Genomic DNA, 22,815 nt, shown 5'->3' on the forward strand with positions numbered 1-22,815 from the left:
ATGATTGCAGCTCCCTTATTAAGAATGTTCTTGAATTGACTAAACACATGTCTGCTTTAGACCGTTTCCTTGTGTTTCTTCACATGGATAGACTTTCAAGCTTTCTTGGAAAGCCACCTTCAATTTTCATTATGATTTCTTTACTTCAGTTGGGTACACGATGAATGACCTGATATTTGAGTGGTTAAGCGATGGCCCAGTGCAAGTTGCAGAAGGATTGACCCTGCCCCAGTTTATTTTGAAAGAAGAGAAGGAACTTGGCTACTGCACAAAGCACTACAACACCGGTAAATTTTTTGTTTGTTTGTTTGTTTGTTGTTGTTTCAGCTGTTAAACACAAGTAAACTCCATTTGCAGCTTGGAATATATATCTCTTACTTTAATTGCTGCATATTTACCAGGCAAATAGACGTATGTGGCATGGACCTGATTTATCTCAAAAGATAAGATTCCTATACTCTCTGGAATAGGTCAGCAAACACAAGAGGTTATTCCTCCATAATATAGAGAGGAGAGAGGATTTAGGATCTTTTTCCATTCTCTAGCTGACCATCTGTTGTTAAATGAGTCTGAGGAAAGGTGTAGAAAACCTCATTGGGGTGCAGAAAATATGAATTCTGGCTCCTTTCTGGCATCCACTCTTGCCATTGGATCCTTAGGTCAATTTGCACCCTCTGCCTAACTGCCTTAGTGTGTAGTAGAAAAGAGGGACAATAACATAGGTCTTTGTAAACCCAAAAATAGAGCTGTTGTGCTATTCAGTCCTGGATAGCAATAGAAGTTTGGATGAAAGTCAACTGGCAGGAATTCAGCTAGCTCTAAAGTCATGTGTTATCAGTAGTGCTGACAGACACACGGGGTTGTGGGGCAGGTGGTGAAGGGAGAACTTGACGTGGTAGCAACAAACAGGCATCTGTTGTTATCTGGAAGACTATACCTGTCCAGAAAAGTTGATGATTTTTCCCAAGAAAAACATGGTGTTCAATACCATGCTAGCTGATCATGAAGACATGATGGTTTGTCAAGTGACTGGTCTAGGTCCCTTGCTGAGGAAAATAGTTTATGCACACTTGTTCCAGCAGTCAACAGTGACGCCTTATGAAGTAACCAAAACCTGATTCCAAGGTGTTGTTTTTTTTTTCTGACCAAGAAGAATTCAACCCTATATCTTATAAATCTTGTAATCTGTATGGACTAAGCAAAATTACCTTCTGGAGTTCTAACTCCAACTCAATTAAGAAGAAAAAAGTGGGAAGATATAACAATATCTATCTCTTAAATGGTAAAAGTTTTAATATCTTTATATGAACTCCTTTTTACAGGTAAAGAAACACTGTACATAGTTCCTAGGCATATGCTAAATGTCCTGAAGCAATTACCCAGAAGGCTAGGACATTTTTACAATGAGTAGATTATACACTGGCTTATACAAATGTACATTTTTCTCTTGTAGTTAATAACACAATGATAGATACAGAGTTGTTTAAGTACTTTGTAGTTTTATGTAAACTGTACTACTTTGGAGGGAATGGCTTCAACTATTACGTAGTATATGCCATGTGTTATGTATTATATGCCATATAGTATATGCTATACGTATATGCTATTAATAAAATTTGAATATTTTATTTCCACTGGTCATTTTCTCTCAGTCTTGCACACTTTGAAGCTCTGTCTGAAACAATCAAGCTGCAGCAAGCACAGATTTTAAAAATTGAATATGTCTTATGGTTTTGGTCCAGTGACTCTTTAGATCACACATTCTCACACTATTATTATCACTATTATTTCAAAGTAATTATTTCTATTACTGGTTCAGTTGGAGAAGAGTTGAATTGGTTATATAGGGTGAACATTTTGTGCAATCTTCCAAATCCATCTGCAGTAGCCTTTTTTTTTTCCTAACAACGTGGGATAATGGAATTGGAAATGTAAATTCAAACCGGACTTTAAATGATCGTTTCCTCTTTCTAGGAAAGTTTACCTGCATTGAGGTCAAGTTTCACCTGGAACGCCAAATGGGATATTATTTGATCCAGATGTACATCCCAAGCCTGCTTATAGTAATTTTGTCCTGGGTTTCCTTTTGGATAAACATGGATGCAGCCCCTGCCAGGGTTGCACTGGGCATCACCACAGTCTTAACGATGACCACCCAGAGTTCAGGCTCCAGGGCATCTCTGCCAAAGGTAAGAAATCTTGCTTGACAACAGATGGTTTTGGTCCAAATGTTCCAAAAGGTCTTGTGGGCTAGACAGTTCTGTGAAGACAGAAACACTGGCCACCCTATGGCATTGCCATAGATATGAATGCAGTAAGAGGACAAAAAGCTGAGTTTGAGAGAATCGGGGCTCTGGAAACATGGGGAATGCTCAAAATCGTATCATTTAGAGGAAAGGGAAATTAGTATTGAGAGGGAAGCGTAATGGGTAGAGGCAGAAACATAGCTTAATGATTCTAGGAAGATCTTGAGTGCTTTTGACCTCGGTTGTTTATGAGCCATGAAGCTTGCCAGAATTGGAATGAGACTAACGCAATTTGTGCCATGTTTTCAAGTATTTATTGGTGAAGCTATTGCAATTCATATGTTCAATGAAGCCATTTATAGTAATAAAAATTTGAATTAGGCTCCTAGAAATTTACACAGAAGAGCAGTATCGATGAATATATGTAAGAAATAAATGTACAATATTAGGGTTCAGCAATCTGGTATATGAAATATTGCTATGCTTTAATTTCCTTTAGTGGCTGATATGCTACTATTTTTGAGTGACACAGTTACCTAGAGAAGGAACAGTAGAGTCATCCAAAATGGTGAAAATTCCTGGAACTGTGGTATGGTGGCAGAGGAGTGTGGGATCAATATCAGGGACATATAGACATTTTTTAGCACCTTAAATGATAATCCATCAGTAGCTGTGTAATCTGTTTTTATATAAAGCAGGCCATCTGCATTTGTAAATATTGCTTAAGCAAGTAATGATAAATGTCCCACTTGTGAAATGTTCCAGCACCCCGTAAGTGTGATTTTGGGTGCTTCCCCATTCCACTGAGTACACTGAGCCCTTGCCTTCAAGTTTCCAGAAGTATGAGTTCAATTTAGGATTCAGTGTACATTGTCTCACATCGGCTGAGCAGTGTCTCCAAAATCCATTTCTGGAAAATAATTGAGATGTAATCCCATATTTTTGCTGGCTTGAGTTTATATTTGGTTGTGACATAATGAGAAATGTTAGATCATGTTCCACATTATCTCCCATGTCCAGAAGATAAGATGACATATGGAAGAGGTCTGTGGTTTTAATAGAGGTGGGCTGAATATTGGAGAAATAGTTATACAACTTCTTAACTCCCATGCCTCCAAAGGTAAATATTAGGTTTTATATGCTCATAGAGAAAAGAATGGAGATATCTCTAATACTTTTTTTATCTTCTAGAATAGTAAATGGTATAATGTACCTGTACTGTTTTTCTATTGGAATATAGTTGTCATAAATAATAACAGCTTTTTTTTACTTATATAATCAAAAATCAATTTTACCTAATAGCACTTCAAATCCATTCTGAGTCCCTCCCAAACAGGTTCATTTGCTTATTTCTTATTAGTTGTTGGCCATACCATTAAACCTCAGGATGCACAAACATATATTCTACAATTTAATAGACAGCTAAAGTACTGGTGACAAATTATGAGCATATAATGTCAAAATATAATACATTTAGCCCCAGCTGTTCATTTCTATGAAAAGAGTAGTCATTTATCTTCAAAATGGGAGTTTGAGTTTTTAAAAAATTGTAATTCATTCTACAAAGCCGTTATGATTCTGCATCAATGGTCAAAACCATTACTAAATAAATGTTCACTGATCAGTGATCTTTGTATGTAGAGGCAATCAGGAACTCAGATAAACCAAAAGAGTGTATAATTGAAAATCATTTTATACTTGGCTCTGAACTCATGGTGATCATCCTTTTGCCACCATTAGATTCATCTTCCTCCATGTACTTTTCTTATGCTGTTATTAAACGTGGTTGGCTTTCAACTGACCATGAGAAAATGTAACTTATGTGAATGATGGTGTGAAACAAACATGGGATAAAAAGTGAGTCATAGAAAATAAAGAATTGGTCATATAGTTACTTATACATGTACATGCATGTAAATACTCTTTTTAATTTATAAATGCTGCAATCCCTGAACAGATGCTCCACTGTGGTGATTGTACAGTTACTGCAGGGCCTCCATCAGTGCTCTGTACAGAGTATACATGCACATTACACTTTAAGATGTTTGTTATACAAAAGATAGAAAACATAGAAAATATCATTAATGTTAACCAACCACAAAATAACCATGGTTAAGACTTTGGTGTATTTCCTTTCAGTCTTTTTTCTTTGTGCATTTGTGGGCAAGCCCACTCATATGCACACACAGAAAACTGAGATCAAACTTACACCACCTTAGATATTTAGAGTTTTGTTTTTTGGTTTTGTAAGTATGATAATTACAAATACATTTGCATAAGGGTATCTCTATCCCACTCTGTTCTCGATGACATATATATACATACATACATACACACGCATACACACGCACACACACACACACATATAATTTTTAATTTTAAAAAAATTTCAATGCAAAAAAAAGAAGGGACTGGGGATGTTTAGAGTGAATGAGGGAAGATCTACAAGAAGATGTTTGATGGGATATATGTTCCATGCAGGCAAGAACTTTGTCTTGTTCACTCAGTTAACTTCAACACCTAGAACAGTATGCGGCTTAGAACAGATGATCAAAAAATTCTCGTTGGATGGATAAATTAATGAGCATCCATGTTCTCCCATGAGAGGCCATGTTGAAGATATTAGGTTAGTGCAAAAGTAATTGTCATTTTTGTCATTAACAGTAATGGCAAAAATCGCAATTACTTTTTTACCAACCTAGTAGATTAGACTTGAAGCAGAATCTGTGGGTAAAAGTTATACAGAAAGTATCTGAGATTTAATATACAGAAGAATCTCATAATAATATGACATGTAGTATAAAGGACTGGAATTTCTCTAGAGTATGTCCCTTTTTTCCAAAAGTTCTCAAGCAGACTTCAGGAAGTTAAAAATACATGAACAAAGACATATTTCAAAATATAGGCAGGCCATGATCTAAATCTTAGAGCCTTTACTTTGCTCAACCTCTCTAAGCTTGTTTCATCGTTTCTGAAATGAGAACATTATTATCTACTCCTTAAAAAATTAAATGAGGATGAGATGAACCACTACCTATATAAATTATTTAGCTCAGTTTTTCTACATAGTTGGTACTCAACTCATTCTGGTTAATTTTATTGTTACTATTCCCTGTCCATAATGTAGTAGAAAAGACTGTTCCATGGAATGAGAGGTTATTTTAGAAAATGCATAAAGGGCCTTATGAATAGAAGATGTCCTATTCTTTGGATGGCTCATTATTCACTTACAGTTGTACTTTGAGTGAGATTAACCAAAGTTTGTCGTGTGTGTGTGTACATGATACAATTGACCCTCCATATATGCAGGTTCTGCATCTGTATATTCAGCAACTATGAATCAAAAATATTTTTAAAAAACACAAAACAATAAAAATAATACAACTAAAATAACCAATACAGCATAACAACTATAAAACATTTGCATTGTATTGGGTATAAGTAATGTAGAGATGATTTAAAGTACATGAGAGGTTGTGTATAGGTTATATGCAAATATTACTCCATTTTATGTAAGGGACTTGAGCATCCACAGATTTTCATATTTGCAAAGGTCCTGGAACCAATCCCCTGTGGATACCGAGGGGCAACTATGTTGTATGCACAAATACACATGTGTATGATTTTTACAGATAGTTCATTGAATGGGTTAAGCTCCAGAGGGTCTCAATAAGGTATGACTCAACTTTTCCCCACTCACTGCCATTAAACACTCTCACTTGGCTCTGTCTTCCCTGCCCCTGGAGGATTCTATAGATTCTCAGTTACTATATGCTATGCTATTAGACCTGGAATGTACAAATGTGTATTTTTCAATTTAACAGAGAGCTAAAGTATCTGTGACAAATACCTTAGGATAATCTATCATCAGACTTTTAAAAAATTATCTCATCTGAAATAAAACTTCAGTCTCACATACCATTCAATGCTCTGTTTTTCCCTTGCCCCACGCTCAGGTCTGACTTTTGCCTTGAAAATGTACAGCAATGTGGAGCACATTGTCTATTCCTTCACAAATCTTCCCCTGCATTTCTGAATTCTGTCCTCAATTCAAATGTTGCTGACTTCAGCACTGTTGAGGGCTGAGGGCAATGGGAAAGATGGAGAAAAGTTTCATGTGACCAATGCTGTGATATACTATTAGTGCCTTCTCTAATGGCAAGCCCCCAAATGCTGGATTTCTTTTGAGGTGAAGTTGAGTTCTTTGGCATCCCACATACTACACCATTTCCAGATGAATAATGTACTATCTGGGTGATGCCTTCCTTATCTTCTTAGCTACACCTCATAGGAGCATATCCCATACAACATACTACTGCTCAGGTCCCCTTCCTCAAGAAGATTGCCCTCCTGGTTGACATGTTTTCCAGATGATTCACATTTGGCTATCTTCCATACCATTTATTAGGCTCACTAAGGACTTGTGCATTATTGCCTTGCTAAATGATAGAAATGCTACTTAACCCACTGCTAATCTTTGTGCTTTCACCCTACTATCATGGGTATTCCAGCTAACGTACTGCCTTCAAAATTCATTCAGGTAAGAAACAGATATTGATGTTCACATTTTCATATAAAACCCAAATGACTAAGGACAAATGAGAGGTTCTGCTAAGAACTCTGATCCAGGGGCAACTTGTTGGAAATTCAGCAGCTTACCAAATATATGGCATGTGGAAGAGATAACAGCCTCTTCTCTTACAGGGGTGGGTGTAAACCACCTTCTATCTATCTTTAGGAGAATAGGGGGAATGCCACAGCACTGTCAAAATCCACAAATTCCATTACTTCAATTAATGTTTTCAAATGTCTAGTTTTCTGTAATATTACAGGGTGTTGGGCGTAATAGTCTCTAGACAGAATTTCCTGTCTTCTAGAAAGTACTGTATCTGGCATGTCTACATGCAGTGTCTCCTTTAGTGTAAGGCTTTAGTAAAAATACTGAGGCAATAAGAATATCCTGTTTCCATACTGTTACACATATAAATATACATTCTTAATTTTAGACTTTTATCTCTATGAGGGCAAGAACTTCACTGATCTTGTAAATGTTCCTGTACCCACTCCTCAGCACAACCCCTGGTTCATAGTACATGCTCAGTAAAGAGTAAATCAGTGAATAAAAGAACAGTGTTGAAAATACTTGTAGTCAAGGGGTATTCCTAGTGTAATTTAATTGCTGATTCATCCATTCATTTATTCAACTAACACTTATGGAATGTTTTATCTGTGCCATGCATTCTTCTAGGGGTGAAAGATAAATAAAACACAACCCCTACCTTCAGGAACTTGTAATCTGCTAGGCCAGAGATAGGCATTTGGAATGGTGATTATTCAACAATGTAGAATATGAAGATATGTGAAGTAGGGTGCCTAACCTAATACGTGGAGTGGGGAGGAATGGGTGGGTGAAGAAAGGAGAGAAGAGAGAGGAAGGGAGCAAAGGAAGTAGAGAGAGCAGGAGCAGACTTAGGAAAATGGCCTGAAGGAGGGAGGCTGAGCTGAATCTACTAAGCATATTAAGTAGGTGAAGTAGGAGAAGATAAAGGGCATTCCAGGCAATGGGGATCATCTACTCATAATATTTGGGCTACATTTATATAAAATAAGGCTTTCTAGAAGAAAATCTGGGCACGTTTGAAATATGCTTCACACATTTTAAACACATTTCAAGTAAGAAGTGTGTGTTTATTGATTGCAAGTTAATTTCCTACCTTCCTGCCAACCAATACTTTTTGTGTTTTTGTTCTTGATTTTTTATTTTTCAGAAGTTCAATCCCTTCTCTAAATATAGGAAAATCAAATCATGGTATGATACGTGTTTCATAAGTATCTTTCCCTTTCAAGCTATAAAATTGGTTTTTAAACATATATCTCTGTCCACTCCTAAGAACTATTGTGCTGGCAATAACGTCTTTTAACCCTTTGGAGGATGACGCCTCTAGCGACAGACTAAAGACTGCATGTTGTCTTTCCCATCATCAGAAAAGCATGAGGATGGAAGACCGAGACATCAGGAAAGACCGAGACATCAGGCAGGCTTTGGATATGGCAAAAGAAGATTAAATGATTATTTTCCTTTACTCAATGTTTATTATAGCCAGATGATTTATAGCCACTCCTAAGTGTGTCTTGAGTCCTCATTTGTGGCTGCAGCCCTGAGACTATAGAAGTGAAAGCAAACACTGGCATAGGTAGTATGACCTAGCTGTGCAGATGACTGACAGGTCCTGAACTGTCTCTTTGAAGCAAGGATCCAGAGGCGTTGTCTTTGGCCAGTGTTAAATGGGATGCCCTATTTCCTATATAAGGACATTTTCCTTACTTTTCAGCCATCTGGTCAACTAAGACCAGCTGGACCATTTCAAGCAGCTGCCAAACAGAGGACACTCTTGGAATTTAAAACGAAAGAGGCCACATTTGGTCTTGCTTTATTCCCCCTACCAGAATGCTTCTAACTAGAGATGCAGTAAGAGAACTATGAAAACAGTAAGACTGATACCTATAGGAGTTTTTAAATAAAGATTTGTTTGGATATCTACTTTAGCTCTAAAAAATATAGATGATTGCTCCTTGGATTGGGTTTATCCCCAGCTAATTTGAATGGCTTTTCCAGCATTTCTGAAAGAAGTTGGAAACAGTTTTGCTTTGTACATAATCAGGATCTTATGAAGTTCTTGGATAAAAGATTAAAAAGTAAGAAAGCCAAGCAAATTGATCTGCAGGCCTGCTTGCTTTAGCCGTATGTCTGTGTATGTAGGAGACTTCATAAACTTTCCCTCCTGACATTTCCCAAGCCACAGCAAATGGAAGAGTCGTTGATGTAGTGAATGTGTGATAAAAATATGCAAAGAGATGATGTGTGAGGATTCTCTGGGGACAGAGCTGAAGCACCATTGGCACTTTAGTTTAAGAATGTTGTTGGCAGCCTTTGCAGGGAAGCTGACAGTGAGAGAAGCTATCCAAGCTATGTTTCTGCTCAAGTCCTAGTGAGGCTCGTAAGTCTTTTGGGGATGGCATTTCGAAGTTCAGGATTATTTTGAACTCTTTCTCTTTCGATTTCACTAAAATGGGTAACTATGGGCCCAAATGGCTTTGGTTCTTATAAATACCACACGATGATGAAAAAGTGAACTATTGTGGAATATGCAATACAGTGTCAGGCAGTGTGTCATCATACATGACCACATTACAGACAAGAAGAAACAGAACTTCTGTCCTTAAGAAGACATAAACATAGAAGATTATAATTCAGTACAGTAAGGGCAGTCGATTTTTTACAAAATGGCTATAATAATTTTTCTCTCTGTATCTATACCCTTGGGTAATAGCTTCCTCTTACATTGACTGTAAACTTGACCATGTGACTTGTCCTGGTCAATGGGACAGTGGCAAATGTAACAAAACTAGAGGCTTAAACAATGTTTGCATATTGAAGCTGGCTCTCTCCTCTTACTCTTGGGATTCTGTGAACACTACTATGTGAATAAGACCAGGTTAATCTGTAAGCAATAAGAGACACACGATCCAGTTATCTCAATCACTAGGTGAGGTCATGCAAACACATGAGGGTGTCTAGCCACTGCCATGTGGAAGAGATGATCCTTCCCAGATGAGCCCAGCCCAAATAGTTGAACCAGAGAATGGTGAACAAATAAATAACTGTCATTTTCAGCTACTAAATCTTGGGGTAGTTCGTTACACAGCTAAAGCTATGGCTGCTAAGAAGGATCCTTGATCTAGTCTGGAACTTCCTGGAAGAAGGGACATGAGGAAGCAGCACCTGAACCAAATTTTCTTGGAAATGGATAAAGTTTTTATTTGGACACAAATTCTTAACACTGCCATGTTTTAAATAAAATGACTGATAATAACTTTAGTTTTCTTGGAATAAGTTGATAATAATATATAGGATAAGAATATAAGAATATTGCCATTTAGTCTGGTGGTGGTCTTCCTAATTTTGAAATCACTCTTAAAATTTACCATCTCTTTCATGTAGCTTTCTCAAATTCTTTGGAAAAATTTCCTCATAGCTTTCCATAAGAAGCAGCCCCAATTAGGCAATTGTTGAGTGCCAACCTCTGTTTATAAAATATCTCTCATGGCCCAGGAAGGAGAATTATGCTGATGATAAACATACCAATTTGAGCACTCACTAACAATTGGGCAAGTTTTCTATTTTTGTACATATCTTTATACTAAATATGCTTATTTCATGAGAGAGGATTATGTGTTTGTATACATGCATGGTAATGTAGTCATTTATGTAAAGGGCATTATGTTTATGAATTAAAATAAACATAGATGTAGCATAATAGGGAATATTAGAAAGCTTTTGGCTGATGCAGTAATCTTCTGTCACTGTGTAAAAACTTTGCTATTGACAATAGTAAAAGTCTGGCTTAGCATGACTGAGTTCTCTGCTGACGATCTTATAAGGCTGAAATCAAAGAGTCAGCTGGGCTGGGTTTTTCTCTGGAGGTTCTGAAGAAAAATATGTTTCCAAGATCTTCTTTGTTGCTGGCAGAATTCAGTTCCTTGCAGCAGTAGAGATGAGGTCCCTGTTCCTTGCAGCTGGCTGTTAGCCAGGGGCTGCCCTTAGTTTCTAGAGGCTGTACATATTTCTTTAAATGTGGTGCCTTCCATTTTCAAGTCAGGAACAGTGCATTGATTCCTTCACATATTTGAAATCTTTGACTTCTTTTATACCAAGATTTAAAGGGCTTGTTAATTAGATCAAGCTCACCTAACAAACTCTGTATTTTAAGGTAAACTGATTTGGGATCTTAATTATATCTGTAAAACCCCTCTATAACAGTCTCTACATTAGTGTTTGATGGAATAACTAGCAGCATTATGCACAGCCAGGACTGGAAACCTTGGGGACTCAGGATTTAGAATTCTCCCTACCAGGACTGGAAACCTTGGTGACTCAGGATTTAGAATTCTCCCTATCACACCTTTGTAGTGGAATAGTCTTTGATAGTTTCCCTGATTCCATTTTGCCTTCTACATGGTATTTTTAACATAATAGCCAGAAAAATCCTGTTTAGCACCTCCCTATTGAACATTTTGTGGCTGCTCCCCATCCCACTCAGAGCAAAAGCCAGTATCCTCACTATGGTGAACAATGTCACTCATAATCTATCCCCTATTTCCCCTTGACCTCATCTCCCACTAACCTACCCCCTAGCTCACTGCTTCGGGCAAACTGACTTTCTTGCTGTTTCCAAAATATACAAGGCGTGCTCTGGGTCACTGCAATGACTGTTTTCTGTGACTGGAATGTTCTGCCCTCAGATAGTCACATGACTACCTTCTCCACCTTCTCCAAATCTTTATTCAAATTGTATCTTCACAGAAAAACCTGGTCATTACCACTCTGACCCAGGCTCTCATCAATACCCTGACCTGACTCAACTTTCCATTTTTTTTTGTTTCCCCACAGCACATTATTAGCTTAGAGCAACAGTATGATTTATATCAAACTCTATTATGGATTATGTTTATTGCATATTATCTATTTCCCTTAGCTTGACTATAAACTCCATGAAGGCAAGGTTCTTTATCTGGCTTGCTTTCTGCAAGAGCATCTAGCCCATCGTATATGCTCAATAGGTATTTGTTGATTGAATGAATGAATGAATATCTACATCTCTAGAGTTGGATCATGGAGAACTATCCATCTAACCTTTACCTAAGATATGAAATGAATAAAAGGGAGCCTACATAGCCAGGCGCCCCCCACCCAACTGTTTTTTTTTTTTAACTGGTTATTCTTTACCACAGAGAATTTGACTATATATGGTATGTTATTCTAATATAATAACATTTTACAAGTTTCACTTCTCTGATATTATCAAGTAGTTCATATTTTTCTTTGATATATATTTATTATAGAGTAATCTAATCAAAGAAATAATAAAATAATGGTTTAGATAAGAGGGCATCAACACAGACTATTTTTGCCTCAGCTTTGCTTCTCAGCACTGTCACAACTAATTTGGAGGTTTCTCGGTGTGCTGACACAAGCTTCCTTTGTTCCTTCTCACTTCTCCAGTTTGTTGGGATGCAGACTTACTCTCTGAATTCTGGTCTATAGGATTTGAAGTTGGAATAAGCCAGTAAACTTCAGAGAATTAGAAAGAAAGACTGTGTGGTTGGAATGTAGAGGACTAAAGGGGAGATGGCAAACACAGAGGCACATAGGTCACACAGGACCTTATGGGCCCCAGCAGGAAGTTTGAGTTCCTCATTATGGGGCTGTAACACAATCCAATTTATTTGTTTAAAAGAGCTGTACTGATTACTGTGTAGAGAAATATTTGAGAGGGGATAGGGTGGATGTAGGGAAACTAGTTGGGGAAATCAACTGTAACAAGGGAGAGGTGGCTTGGGTGAGGTATTGGCTGTTCGAATGAAGATAAATGACTGGATTTGAGATAAATATTGAAGATAGAATTAATGGGACATAGTAATTGATTATATATAAGGAATTGATGGAGACAGAAATGGGCCAAAGCCAACTACTGAAGACACATCATAAGGGAAGAAAAAAATGAAGACTCATAGGCTTGACCCAAGGACAACACATCGGGGTTGGAAGAAATAGAGGTTTTGAGTATAACCTGGTGTCTTATAACTAGGATATGAATAACAGGGAAGGAAGGCTGTGAGGAACAAGGAAAAGCTTCTTCCATAAAGCACTGGGAGCACAAGAAACACTGATTTGTAGCTTATATACCAGAGTAGTGTCATTGGCTACCAAAGCATACTTCCCCATTTAGGGCTATTGATGGAGCACTGTGTTATTCAGTAGTGCCCATCTGAACCAGAAAAGTAGTGGGAGAATTCATTGCCTGTGGCTTTCATCAACAGGAAACAATAACTGCAGCCCCACCTTGTGACACTATCAAATTGTAGATTCCTGGCCATCAGCCTTTGGTAGAAAACCATACCCAGGGTTTTTAAAATTGAGATGTTTAGATCATGTAGATTTCCTATGACTATTGATATGGTTAGGTTTAAACCTACCATTTTGCTACTTGTCTTTTATTTGTCCCATTTGTTCTTTGTAACCTTTTCCTACCTGCTTTTAGATATCATATTTTTCATTATTATATGCAACATTTGTTAGCCTATTGTCCATAACTCTTTTTGTGTTTTTTACATTGCTTTAGGGTTTATAGTACATTTCTTTTACTTAGAGTCTACCTTCAACTAATATTATATCCTTTCTCATATAGTATAAGGGATCTGCAAAGCAAACTTCTATTTTTTAAAATTAATTTATTTATTTAACTTTAGGTGTATTCTATATCTGGCATTTCTCCCCATGTTATCCCTCCCCACCCTCCCCTTTCTCCCACCCCCGCTGTCTCTCCCCTACCCCACTAACTGCTCCCAATGTGTGATGCTCCTTTCCCTGAGCCCACATGTTCTCATTGTTCAACACCCACCTATGAGTGCGAACATGCGGTGTTTGGCTTTCTGTTCTTGTGTCAGTTTGCTGAGAATGATGGTTTCCAGATTCATACAAGTCCCTACAAAGGACACGAACTCATCGTTTTTTTATGGCTGCATAGCATTCCATGGTGTATATGTACCACATTTTGTTTGTCCAGTCTATCATTGATGGGCATTTGGGTTGGTTCCAGGTCTTTGCTATTGTACACAGCTCTGCAATGAACATATGTGTGCATGTGTCTTTATAGGAGAACGATTTATTTTTGGGTATATGCCTGGTAGTGGGATTGCTGGGTCAAATGGAATTTCTATTTCTAGATACTTGAGAAATCACCACACTGTCTTCCACAGTGGTTGAACAAATATACACTCCCACCAACTGTGTAAGAGTATTTCTCCACATCCTCTCCAGCATCTGCTGACTCCAGATTTTTTAATGATCACCATTCTAATTGGCATGAGATGATATCTCAATGTGGTTTTGATTTGCATTTCTCTAATGACAAGTGATGATAAGCATTTTTTCATGTTTGTTGGCCTCATATACGTCTCCTTTTGAAAAGTGTCTGTTCATATCTTTTACCCACTTTTGAATGGGGTTGTTTGTTTTTTTCTTGTATGTCTGTTTTAGTTCTTAGTAGATTCTGGTTATTAGCCCTTTGTCAGATGGGTATATTGCAAAATTTTTTCCCATTCTGTTGGCTGCTGATTTGCTCCAATGATGGTTTCTTTTACTGTACAGAAGCTCTGAATTTTAATTAGATCCCATTTGTCTATCTTGGCTTTTATTGCCATTGCTTGTGGTGTTTTAGTCTTTTTTGTTTGTTTGTTTGTTTGTTTGTTTGTTTTTGAGATGGAGTTTCGCTCTTGTTACCCAGGCTGGAGTGCAATGGCACAATCTTGGCTCACTGCAAGCTCCACCTCCTGGGTTCAGGCAATTCTCCTGCCTCAGCCTCCCAAGTAGCTGGGATTACAGGCACGCACCACCATGCCCAGCTAATTTTTTGTATCTTTAGTAGAGAGGGGGTTTCACCATTTCGACCAGGATGGTCTCGATCTCTTGACCTTGTGATCCACCTGCCTCGGCCTCCCAAAGTGCTGGGATTACAGGCTTGAGCCACCGCGCCTGGCCGGTGTTTTAGTCTTGAAGTCCTTGCTATGCTTATGTCCTGGATGGTTTTGCCTATGTTTTCTTCTAGCATTTTTATGGTGTTAGGTTTTATGTTAAAATCTTTAATCCATCTGGAGTTAATTTTAGTGTAAGGTGACAGGTAGGGATCCAGTTTCTGCTTTCTGAACATTGCTAGCCAGTTTTCCCAACACCATTTATTAAACATGGAGTCCTTTCCCCATTGCTTGTTTTTGCTGAGTTTGTCAAAGATCAGATGGCTGTAGATGTGTGGTGTTTCTTCTGGGGTCTCTGTTCTGTTCCATTGGTCTATGTCTCTGTTTTGGCACCGGTACCATGCTGTTTTGATTACTGTAGTCTTGTAGTATAGTTTGAAGTCTGGCAGTGTGATGCCTCCAGCTTTGTTCTTTTTGCTTAGGATTTTCTTGGCTATGCAGGGTCTCTTGTGATTCCACATGAAATTTAAAGTGGTTTTTTTCCAGTTCTGTGAAGAAGGTCATTGGTAGCTTGATGGGGATGGCATTGAATCTATGGATTACTTTGGACAGTATGGCCATTTTCACAATATTAATTCTTCCTAACCATGAGCATGGAATCTTTTTCCATCTGTTTGTGTCCTCTCTTATTTCACTGAGCAGTGGTTTGTAGTTCTCCTTGAAGAGGTCCTTTACATCCTTTGTTAGTTGTATTCCTCTGTATTTAAATCTCTTTGTAGCAATTGTGAGTGGTAGTTGGCTCTTGATTTGGCTCTCTGTTAGTCTGTTATTGGTATATAGGAATGCTTGTGATTTCTGCACATTGATTTTATATCCTGAGACTTTGCTGAAGTTGCTTATCAGTTTCAGGAGTTTTTGGGCTGAGACGATGGGGTTTTCCAGATATACAGTCATGTCATCTGCAAATAGAATCTATTTGACTTCCTCCTTTCCTATTTGAATACCCTTTATTTCTTTTTCTTGCCTGATTGCTCCAGCCAGAACTTCCAATACTATATTGAATAGGAGTGGTGAGAGAGGGCACCCATGTCTAGTGCCTGATTTCAAAGGGAATTCTTCCATCTTTTGCCTGTTCAGTATGATATTGGCTGTAGGTTTGTCATATATAGCTTTTATCATTTTATGATATGTTCTGTCAATACCTAGTTTATTGAGAGTTTTTAGCATGAAGGGCTGTTGAATTTTGTCAAAGGCCTTCTCTATATCTACTGAGATAATCATGTGATTTTTGTCTTTGGTTCCATTTATGTGATGGATTACCTTTATGTATTTGCATATGTTGAACCAGCCTTGTATCCCCGGGATGAAGACTACTTGGTTGTGATGGATAAGCTTCCTGATGTGCTGTTGCAATCTGTTTGCTAGTATTAAATTAAATATTTTTGCATCAATGTTCATTGTGGATATTGGCCTGAAGTTTTCTTTTTTAGTTGAGTCTCTGTCTGGTTTTGGTATCAGGATGATGTTGGTTTCATAAAATGAGTTAGGGAGGATTCCCTCCTTTTGTATTGTTTGATAACAGTTTCAGAAGGAATTGAACCAGCTCCTTTTTGTATTCTGGTAGAATTCAGCTGTGAACCTGTCTGGACCATGACTTTTTTTGGTTGGTAGGCTACTGATTACTGCCTCTACTTCAGCTGTTATTATTGGTCTATTCGGGGTTTCAAATTCCTCCTGGTTTAGTCTTGGTAGAGTATAACTGTCCAGGAATTGTCCATTTCTTCCTGGCTTACTGGTTTATGTGCATAGAGCTGTTTGTAGTAATCTCTGAAGGTAGTTTGTATTTCTGTAGAATCAGTGGTGATATCCCCTTTATCGTTTTTTATTGCATCTATTTGGTTATTCTCCCTTTTCTTTTTTATTAATCTGGCTAGTGGTCTATTTTGTTGATCTTTTAAAAAAATCAGTTCCTGTATTTATTGATTTTTGAAGGGTTTCTTGTGCCTCTGTCTCCTTCAGTTCTGCTCTGATCTTAGTTATTTCTTGTCTTCTGCTAGCTTTTGAGTTTTTTTTAATCTTCCTCCTCTAGCTCTTTCAATTTTGATGATAGGTTGTCAATTTTAGATCTTTCCTTGTTTCTCATGTGGGCATTTATTGCTGTAAATTTCCCTGTCGACACTGCTTTAAAGGTGTCCCAGAGATTCTCGTAAGTTGCATCTTCATTCTGATTGGTTTTGAAGAACATCTTTATTTCTGCCTTCATTTCATTGTTTATCCAGTTGACACTCAGAAGCAAGTTATTCAGTTTCCAAGTGGTTGTGTGGGTTTGAGTGTGTGTCGTAATCCTCAGTTGTAGTCTGATTGTGCTGTGGTCTGATAGACTGTTTGTTGTGATTTCCGTTCTTTTGCATTTGCTGAGGAGTGATTTGCTTCCAATGATGTGGTCAGTTTTAGAGTAAGTGCAATGTGGTGCTGAGAAAAATGTATATTTTGTGGATTTGGGGTGGAGTGTTCTGTATATGTCTATTAGATCCACTTGGTCCAGCTCTGCATTCAAGTCCTGGATATCCTTGTTAATTTTCTGTCTCTTTGATCTGTCTAATATTGACAGTGTTTAAGTCTCCCATTATTATTGCATGGGAGTCTAAATCTCGTTTTAGGTCATTAAGAACTTGCTTTTTGTCTCTGGGTGCCCTGTGTTGGTATGTATATATTTAGGATAGTTAGCTTTTCTTGTTGGATTGATCCTTTTACCATTACATAGTGTCCTTCTTTGTCTCTTTTGATCTTTGTTGGTTTAAAGTCCATTTTTTCAGAGACTAAGATTGCAACCCCTGCTTTTTTTTGTTCTCCATTTGTTTGGTAAATCTTCTTCCATCCCTTTATTTTGAGTCCATGTGTGTCTTTGTATGTGAGGTGGGTTTCCTGAATACAGCACACTGATAGGTTCTGACTTTTTGTCCAGTTTGCCAGTCTGTGTCTTTTGATTGGGGCGTTTGGGCTTTTTACATTCACTGTTACTATTTTTATGTGTGAATTTGATCCTGCCATTTTGTTACTGGCTGGTTTTCTTTCCCGTTAGTTGACTCATTTTCTTTATTGCATTTTTGGTCTTTGCCAACTGGTTTGCTTTTACAGTGACTGGTACTTGTTCCTTTCTGTGCTTGGTGTTTCTTTCAGGAGCTCTTTTAGGGCAGGTCTGGTGGTGACAAAAATCTCTCAGTAATTGCTTGTCCATAAAGGATTTTATTTCTCTTTCACTTATGAAGCTTAGTTTGGCCGAATATGAGATTCTGGGTTGAAAGTTCTTTTCTTTAAGGATGTTGAATATTGGCCCCCACTCTCTTCTGGCTTGTAGGGTTTCTGCAGAGAGATCTGCTGCAAGTCTGATTGGCTTCCCTCTGTGACTGACCTGACCTTTCTCTCTGGCTGCCCTTAGCATTTTTTCCTTCATTTCAACCCTGGTGAATCTGATGATTATGTGCCTTGGGGTTGCTCTTCTTGAGGAATATCTTTGTGGAGTTCTCTGTATTTCTTGAATTTGAAATTTGGACTGCCTTGCTAGGCTTGGGAAGTTCTCCTGGATAATATCCTGGAGCGTGATTTCCAGCTTGGATTCATTCTCTCCATCATATTCAGATACACTGAGCAAGCATAGATTAGGTCTTTTCACATAATCCCATATTTCTTGGAGGCTTTGTTCATTTATTTTCACTCTTTTTTCTCTTGTCTTGCCTTCTCTTTTTATTTCATTGAGTTGATCTTCAACCTTTGATATCCTTTCTTCTGCTCGATCTATTCGGCTATTAAAACTTGTGTTTGCTTCACGTTGTTCTCATGCTGTGTTTTTCAACTCCAACAAGTCGTTTATGTTCTTCTCTAAGCTGGTTATTCTAGTTAGCATTTCATCTATCCTTTTTCAAGATTTTTGGTTTCTTTGCATTGAGTTAGAACATCTTCCTTTAGCTCAGAAAAGTTTGTTATTATCCAGCTTCTGAAGCCTATTTCTGTCAATTTGTCACACTCCTTCTCAGTCATGATGTGATCCTGTGTTGTTGAGGAGTTGTGATCCCTTAAAGGAGAAGAGGTGTTCTGGTCTTTGATGGTTTCATCTTTTTTGTGCTGTTTTTTTCCCATCTTTGTGGGTTTACCTGGCTGTGTTGTCAGGGGGTTGCTTGATGAAGTCACTTGTCTGCCTGTTGCAAACTTCTGTTTCTTTTCCTCCAGCTTTTGTATATTTATTGTCATATATCTTATTTCTTTATATATCATAAACACCACAATTCATTTTTATTATTTTTGTCTAAACAGTTATCTTATACATTACTTAAATTAAATAATTTGAAAAAATATTGTATACACACCTTGGTAGTTACCATTTCCAATGTACTTCATTTCTTGGGTGGATACATAATTCTATCTGGTATCGTTTTTATTTTACCCGTGGGAATTCTTTTAACTTTTTTTTATAATACAAGTTGCTGGCTGTAAATTATTTCAGCTTTTATATGTCTGAAAAATCTTTTATTTCATGTTTGTTTTAAAAAGATATTTTTATTGGTTGTAAAATACTAGATGGACCTTTCTTTTTCCTAATAAGTAGCTTAAAGATGTTTCTCTAATTGTCTTCACACTGGCACTGTTTCCAATTTAAAAATCTGCTGTCATCTTATCTTTCTTCCTGTGTATATAATGTGTCTTTTTCCCTCTTGTAATTTTAACTATTTTATTTTTAATCTGGTTTTGAGCAATATAATTATGATGTGGCTCAATGTCATTTTCTTAATGTTTCTTCTGCTTGGAGTTCATCAAGCTTCTTAGATTTGTGGATTTATAGTTTTCATCAAATTTGGAAAAATTTTTATCCGTTTGTTTCTCAAATAATTTTTCTGTACTTAATCTGTATCCTTTCCTTTGAAGGCTTAAATTACATGTACATTAGGTTACTTGACATTGTTACACAGCTCACTAAGCATCCGTTCTCTTTTTGGTCCTTCATTTTTCCTCTCTCTTAGTCCATATGTGCTGCTCTAACAAAATACTACAGACTGGGTAATTTACACAGAACAGAAATGTATGTCTCACAGTTATGAAGGCAGGAAAGTTCAAGATCATGGCATCGGCAGGTTTGTTGTCTGGTGAGGGTTCGGACTCTGCTTTTAAGATAGTGCTTTGCACACTGTGTCCTCTGGAAGGGAGGACCACTGTGCCCTCACATGGCAGAATGCAGAAGGGCAAAAAAGCATGAACTCCTTCTGTTAAGCCCCTCTATAAGGGCACCTAATTCCAATCATGAGGGTGGAGTCCTCATCACTCAATCAATTCCCAATGCTGTTGCATTGAGAATTAAGTTTCAACATAAATTCTGGAGAGGATAAAACATTCAAATCATAGCACTCTGTGTGTTTCATTTTAGTTTTTACAATCTTATTTTCAAATTCATTAATCTTTTCTTTTGCAATATCTAATTTGTTGTTAAACCCAATCCAGTATATTTTTCATCTCAGACACAGTACTCATCTCTAGAAATTTGATTTGGTCTTTTTTATGTCTTCTATGCCTCTTATTAACCTGGTCCGTGTATTATCTAGCTTTTTGAACATACAGGATACAGTTATAGTGGGTTTTGATGTCCTTGTCTGCTAATTCTAACATCTGTGTTAATTCTGGGTTGGCTGCAATTGTTTTTTTTTTTTTCTCTTATTCATATGTCTTAATTTCTTGCTTCTTTGTATGCCTGGTAATTTATTAGATTCCAGATATTGTGTTTTTTATCTTGTTGGGCACCATATATACATATAATTGAAACTTTTGGGACAGTTACTTGGAAACAATTTGATTTTCTTGTCTTGCTCTTAAGATTTTTTAGGAAGGCAAGATTCTTTTGAGCACTCTATTTAATATCCTCTAAATGATCACGTTTTCCAATCTGGCTTAAAGAAAAAAGCACTGAGAATTCCAAGTCCTGTTTTCTCTAATTCTTTTTGATGATCCTTCCCCTGGCTTCAGTTACTCTTCTCACATGTATTGACTTATCAATACTTTGCTGAGTGGCCCAGAGGAATCCTCTGCAGACCTCTGGAGTTCACACACACACACATACATACTCTCTCTGTCTGTCTATGTATGTATATATGTATAGACAGAGAGAGACTGTTTATGTGTATATATATTGTCTTGTGTGCATGTGTGTGTGTATATATATATATAGACATATATATGTATATACAATATATATGAAGACAGTATATACAATTGTATTCATTCTGGTACTCTTCTTTGTGAACTCCAGCTTCTGTGGACTCAACAGACCCTCAGATCCATCTTTTCAATTCTGGGAGTTGGTTGGGCTCTGCTTAGATTCTTCCTCCCTGCATCATGACCTGGAAACTTTCTCTAGACAGTAAGCTGGAAAAATAGTAGAACTAACCTCATTTTTTTCCCACCTTTCAGGGATCACTGTCCTTTTTTACTTAATGTCTGTTGCCTTAAACACCATTTTCTAAATATATTTTATCCAAGAAGTTCAGTTGATTCAGGGTAGAGGGTAAATCTGGTCCCTGTTACTCCATCTTGACATTAAGTGGAAATCACTGCCATGGTTTTGAATTATTGATTTCTTTTTAAAATTTAACATGGAATGTGAATAAATTAATGTGACAATGTAGATAATTGAAATAATTGTTACAACTAGAATTAGTTTGTAAATGCTTAGTACAGTTTTTCTAATCAATGAAGACTGCATTTATTAAATATATCGTCTGTGAACTCTATGAGAACAAATTTTTATAAAGGAATTAATAATTGGTATGTATATTCATGAATATTAATATTCTAATAGAGAAATCAGTTTTGTTCTACAAAATTTTTCATCAAAATGTTTCAAGGTAATATCTTTCAACATATTTAGGCTTACAATTGCTGATTATTCTTAATTCTTTTTAAATAATACACTGCAGACTGCTTTCAGGGGTAGAGGACCTTATCTCTCATCCAGCAACCTCTCTCTACATGTCAATGAACCACTTTTCTTAATGGTTCATACTTACTCCCATAGATGCTGCCACTAAAGCTCATATTCACTTTAATTTGGTTTAAATCAATTTAATAAATATTCAAGGTACACATAGTGTATTTGGTATTAAATGGGTCAAAAAGATAATAAGATAGTTTCTTCTCCATGAGGAATTTATGATCCAGTGTAAGAGTCAGCAAGCATCATCTGCAAAGGACCAGATCATAAATATTTTAGGCTTGTAAGCCATAAGGTCTCTGTCACAATTATTCAGCTCTGCAGTTGTTACACAAAGACAGTCATAGACAACATGAAAACAAATGAGCATGGCTATGTTCCAATAAAACCCTTGATCTAATAGAAGCAGAGAACTACAAACACAGAACAATAGATATATCACAAAGATGACTGGAAACAAGTGTTATGGGATGTCAAAGAAGGGAGATTAATATCTTAATACTTGATTTGTAAATACAATGAATTGGTTAGGTGTGGCAGCTCATGCCTGTAATCCCAACACTTTGGGAGGCTGAGTTGGGAGGATTGCTTGAGGCCAAGAGTTTGAGACCAGCCTGGGCAACATGATGAGACCCTGATTCTACAAAAAATGAAAAATAAACTGGGTGTGGTGGTGAACACCTCTAGTCTCAGCTACTTGGGAGGCTGAGGCAGGAACATAGCTTGGGCCTAGTTGTTCAAGGTTATAGTGAGCTATGCTTACACCACTGCACTGAAGCCTGAGTGACACATCGAGACTATGTCTCTAAAAAACAACAACAAATGAACAATGAACTATTTAAGAGAGGCAGCAATATTTGAGCTGATATATTTATATAGAATTACAGAAAGCAGGAATGACAGGGTGGGTAATTTTTAAAGGAAAGAGGTTTAATTGACTCATAGTTCTGCATGGCTGGGAAGGGCTCAAGAAACTTACAATCATGGCGGAAGGGGAAGCAAACATGTCCTTTTTCACAGCAGCAGGGGAGAGAAGTACAGAGCCTTCATAAAACCATCATA

At 37.2% G+C, this 22,815-nt stretch overlaps 1 protein-coding gene across 5 annotated transcripts in view; it reads left to right on the plus strand.

The window, feature by feature from the left end:
• The window catches only part of GLRA2 (glycine receptor alpha 2), a 217,773-nt gene that overhangs the window by 71,086 nt on the left and 123,872 nt on the right, over positions 1-22,815 (plus strand). For all 5 annotated transcript variants that reach the window (XM_002762634.7, XM_078363906.1, XM_002762633.5 and 2 more), the window contains 2 exons: positions 150-287; positions 1,975-2,189. In XM_002762634.7, the coding sequence (XP_002762680.1) occupies positions 150-287; positions 1,975-2,189 (353 nt within the window). The remainder of the gene's footprint in view (positions 1-149; positions 288-1,974; positions 2,190-22,815) is intronic.

The sequence above is a fragment of the Callithrix jacchus genome, chromosome X (assembly GCF_049354715.1).
Source record: "Callithrix jacchus isolate 240 chromosome X, calJac240_pri, whole genome shotgun sequence".
NCBI lineage: Eukaryota > Metazoa > Chordata > Mammalia > Primates > Cebidae > Callithrix > Callithrix jacchus.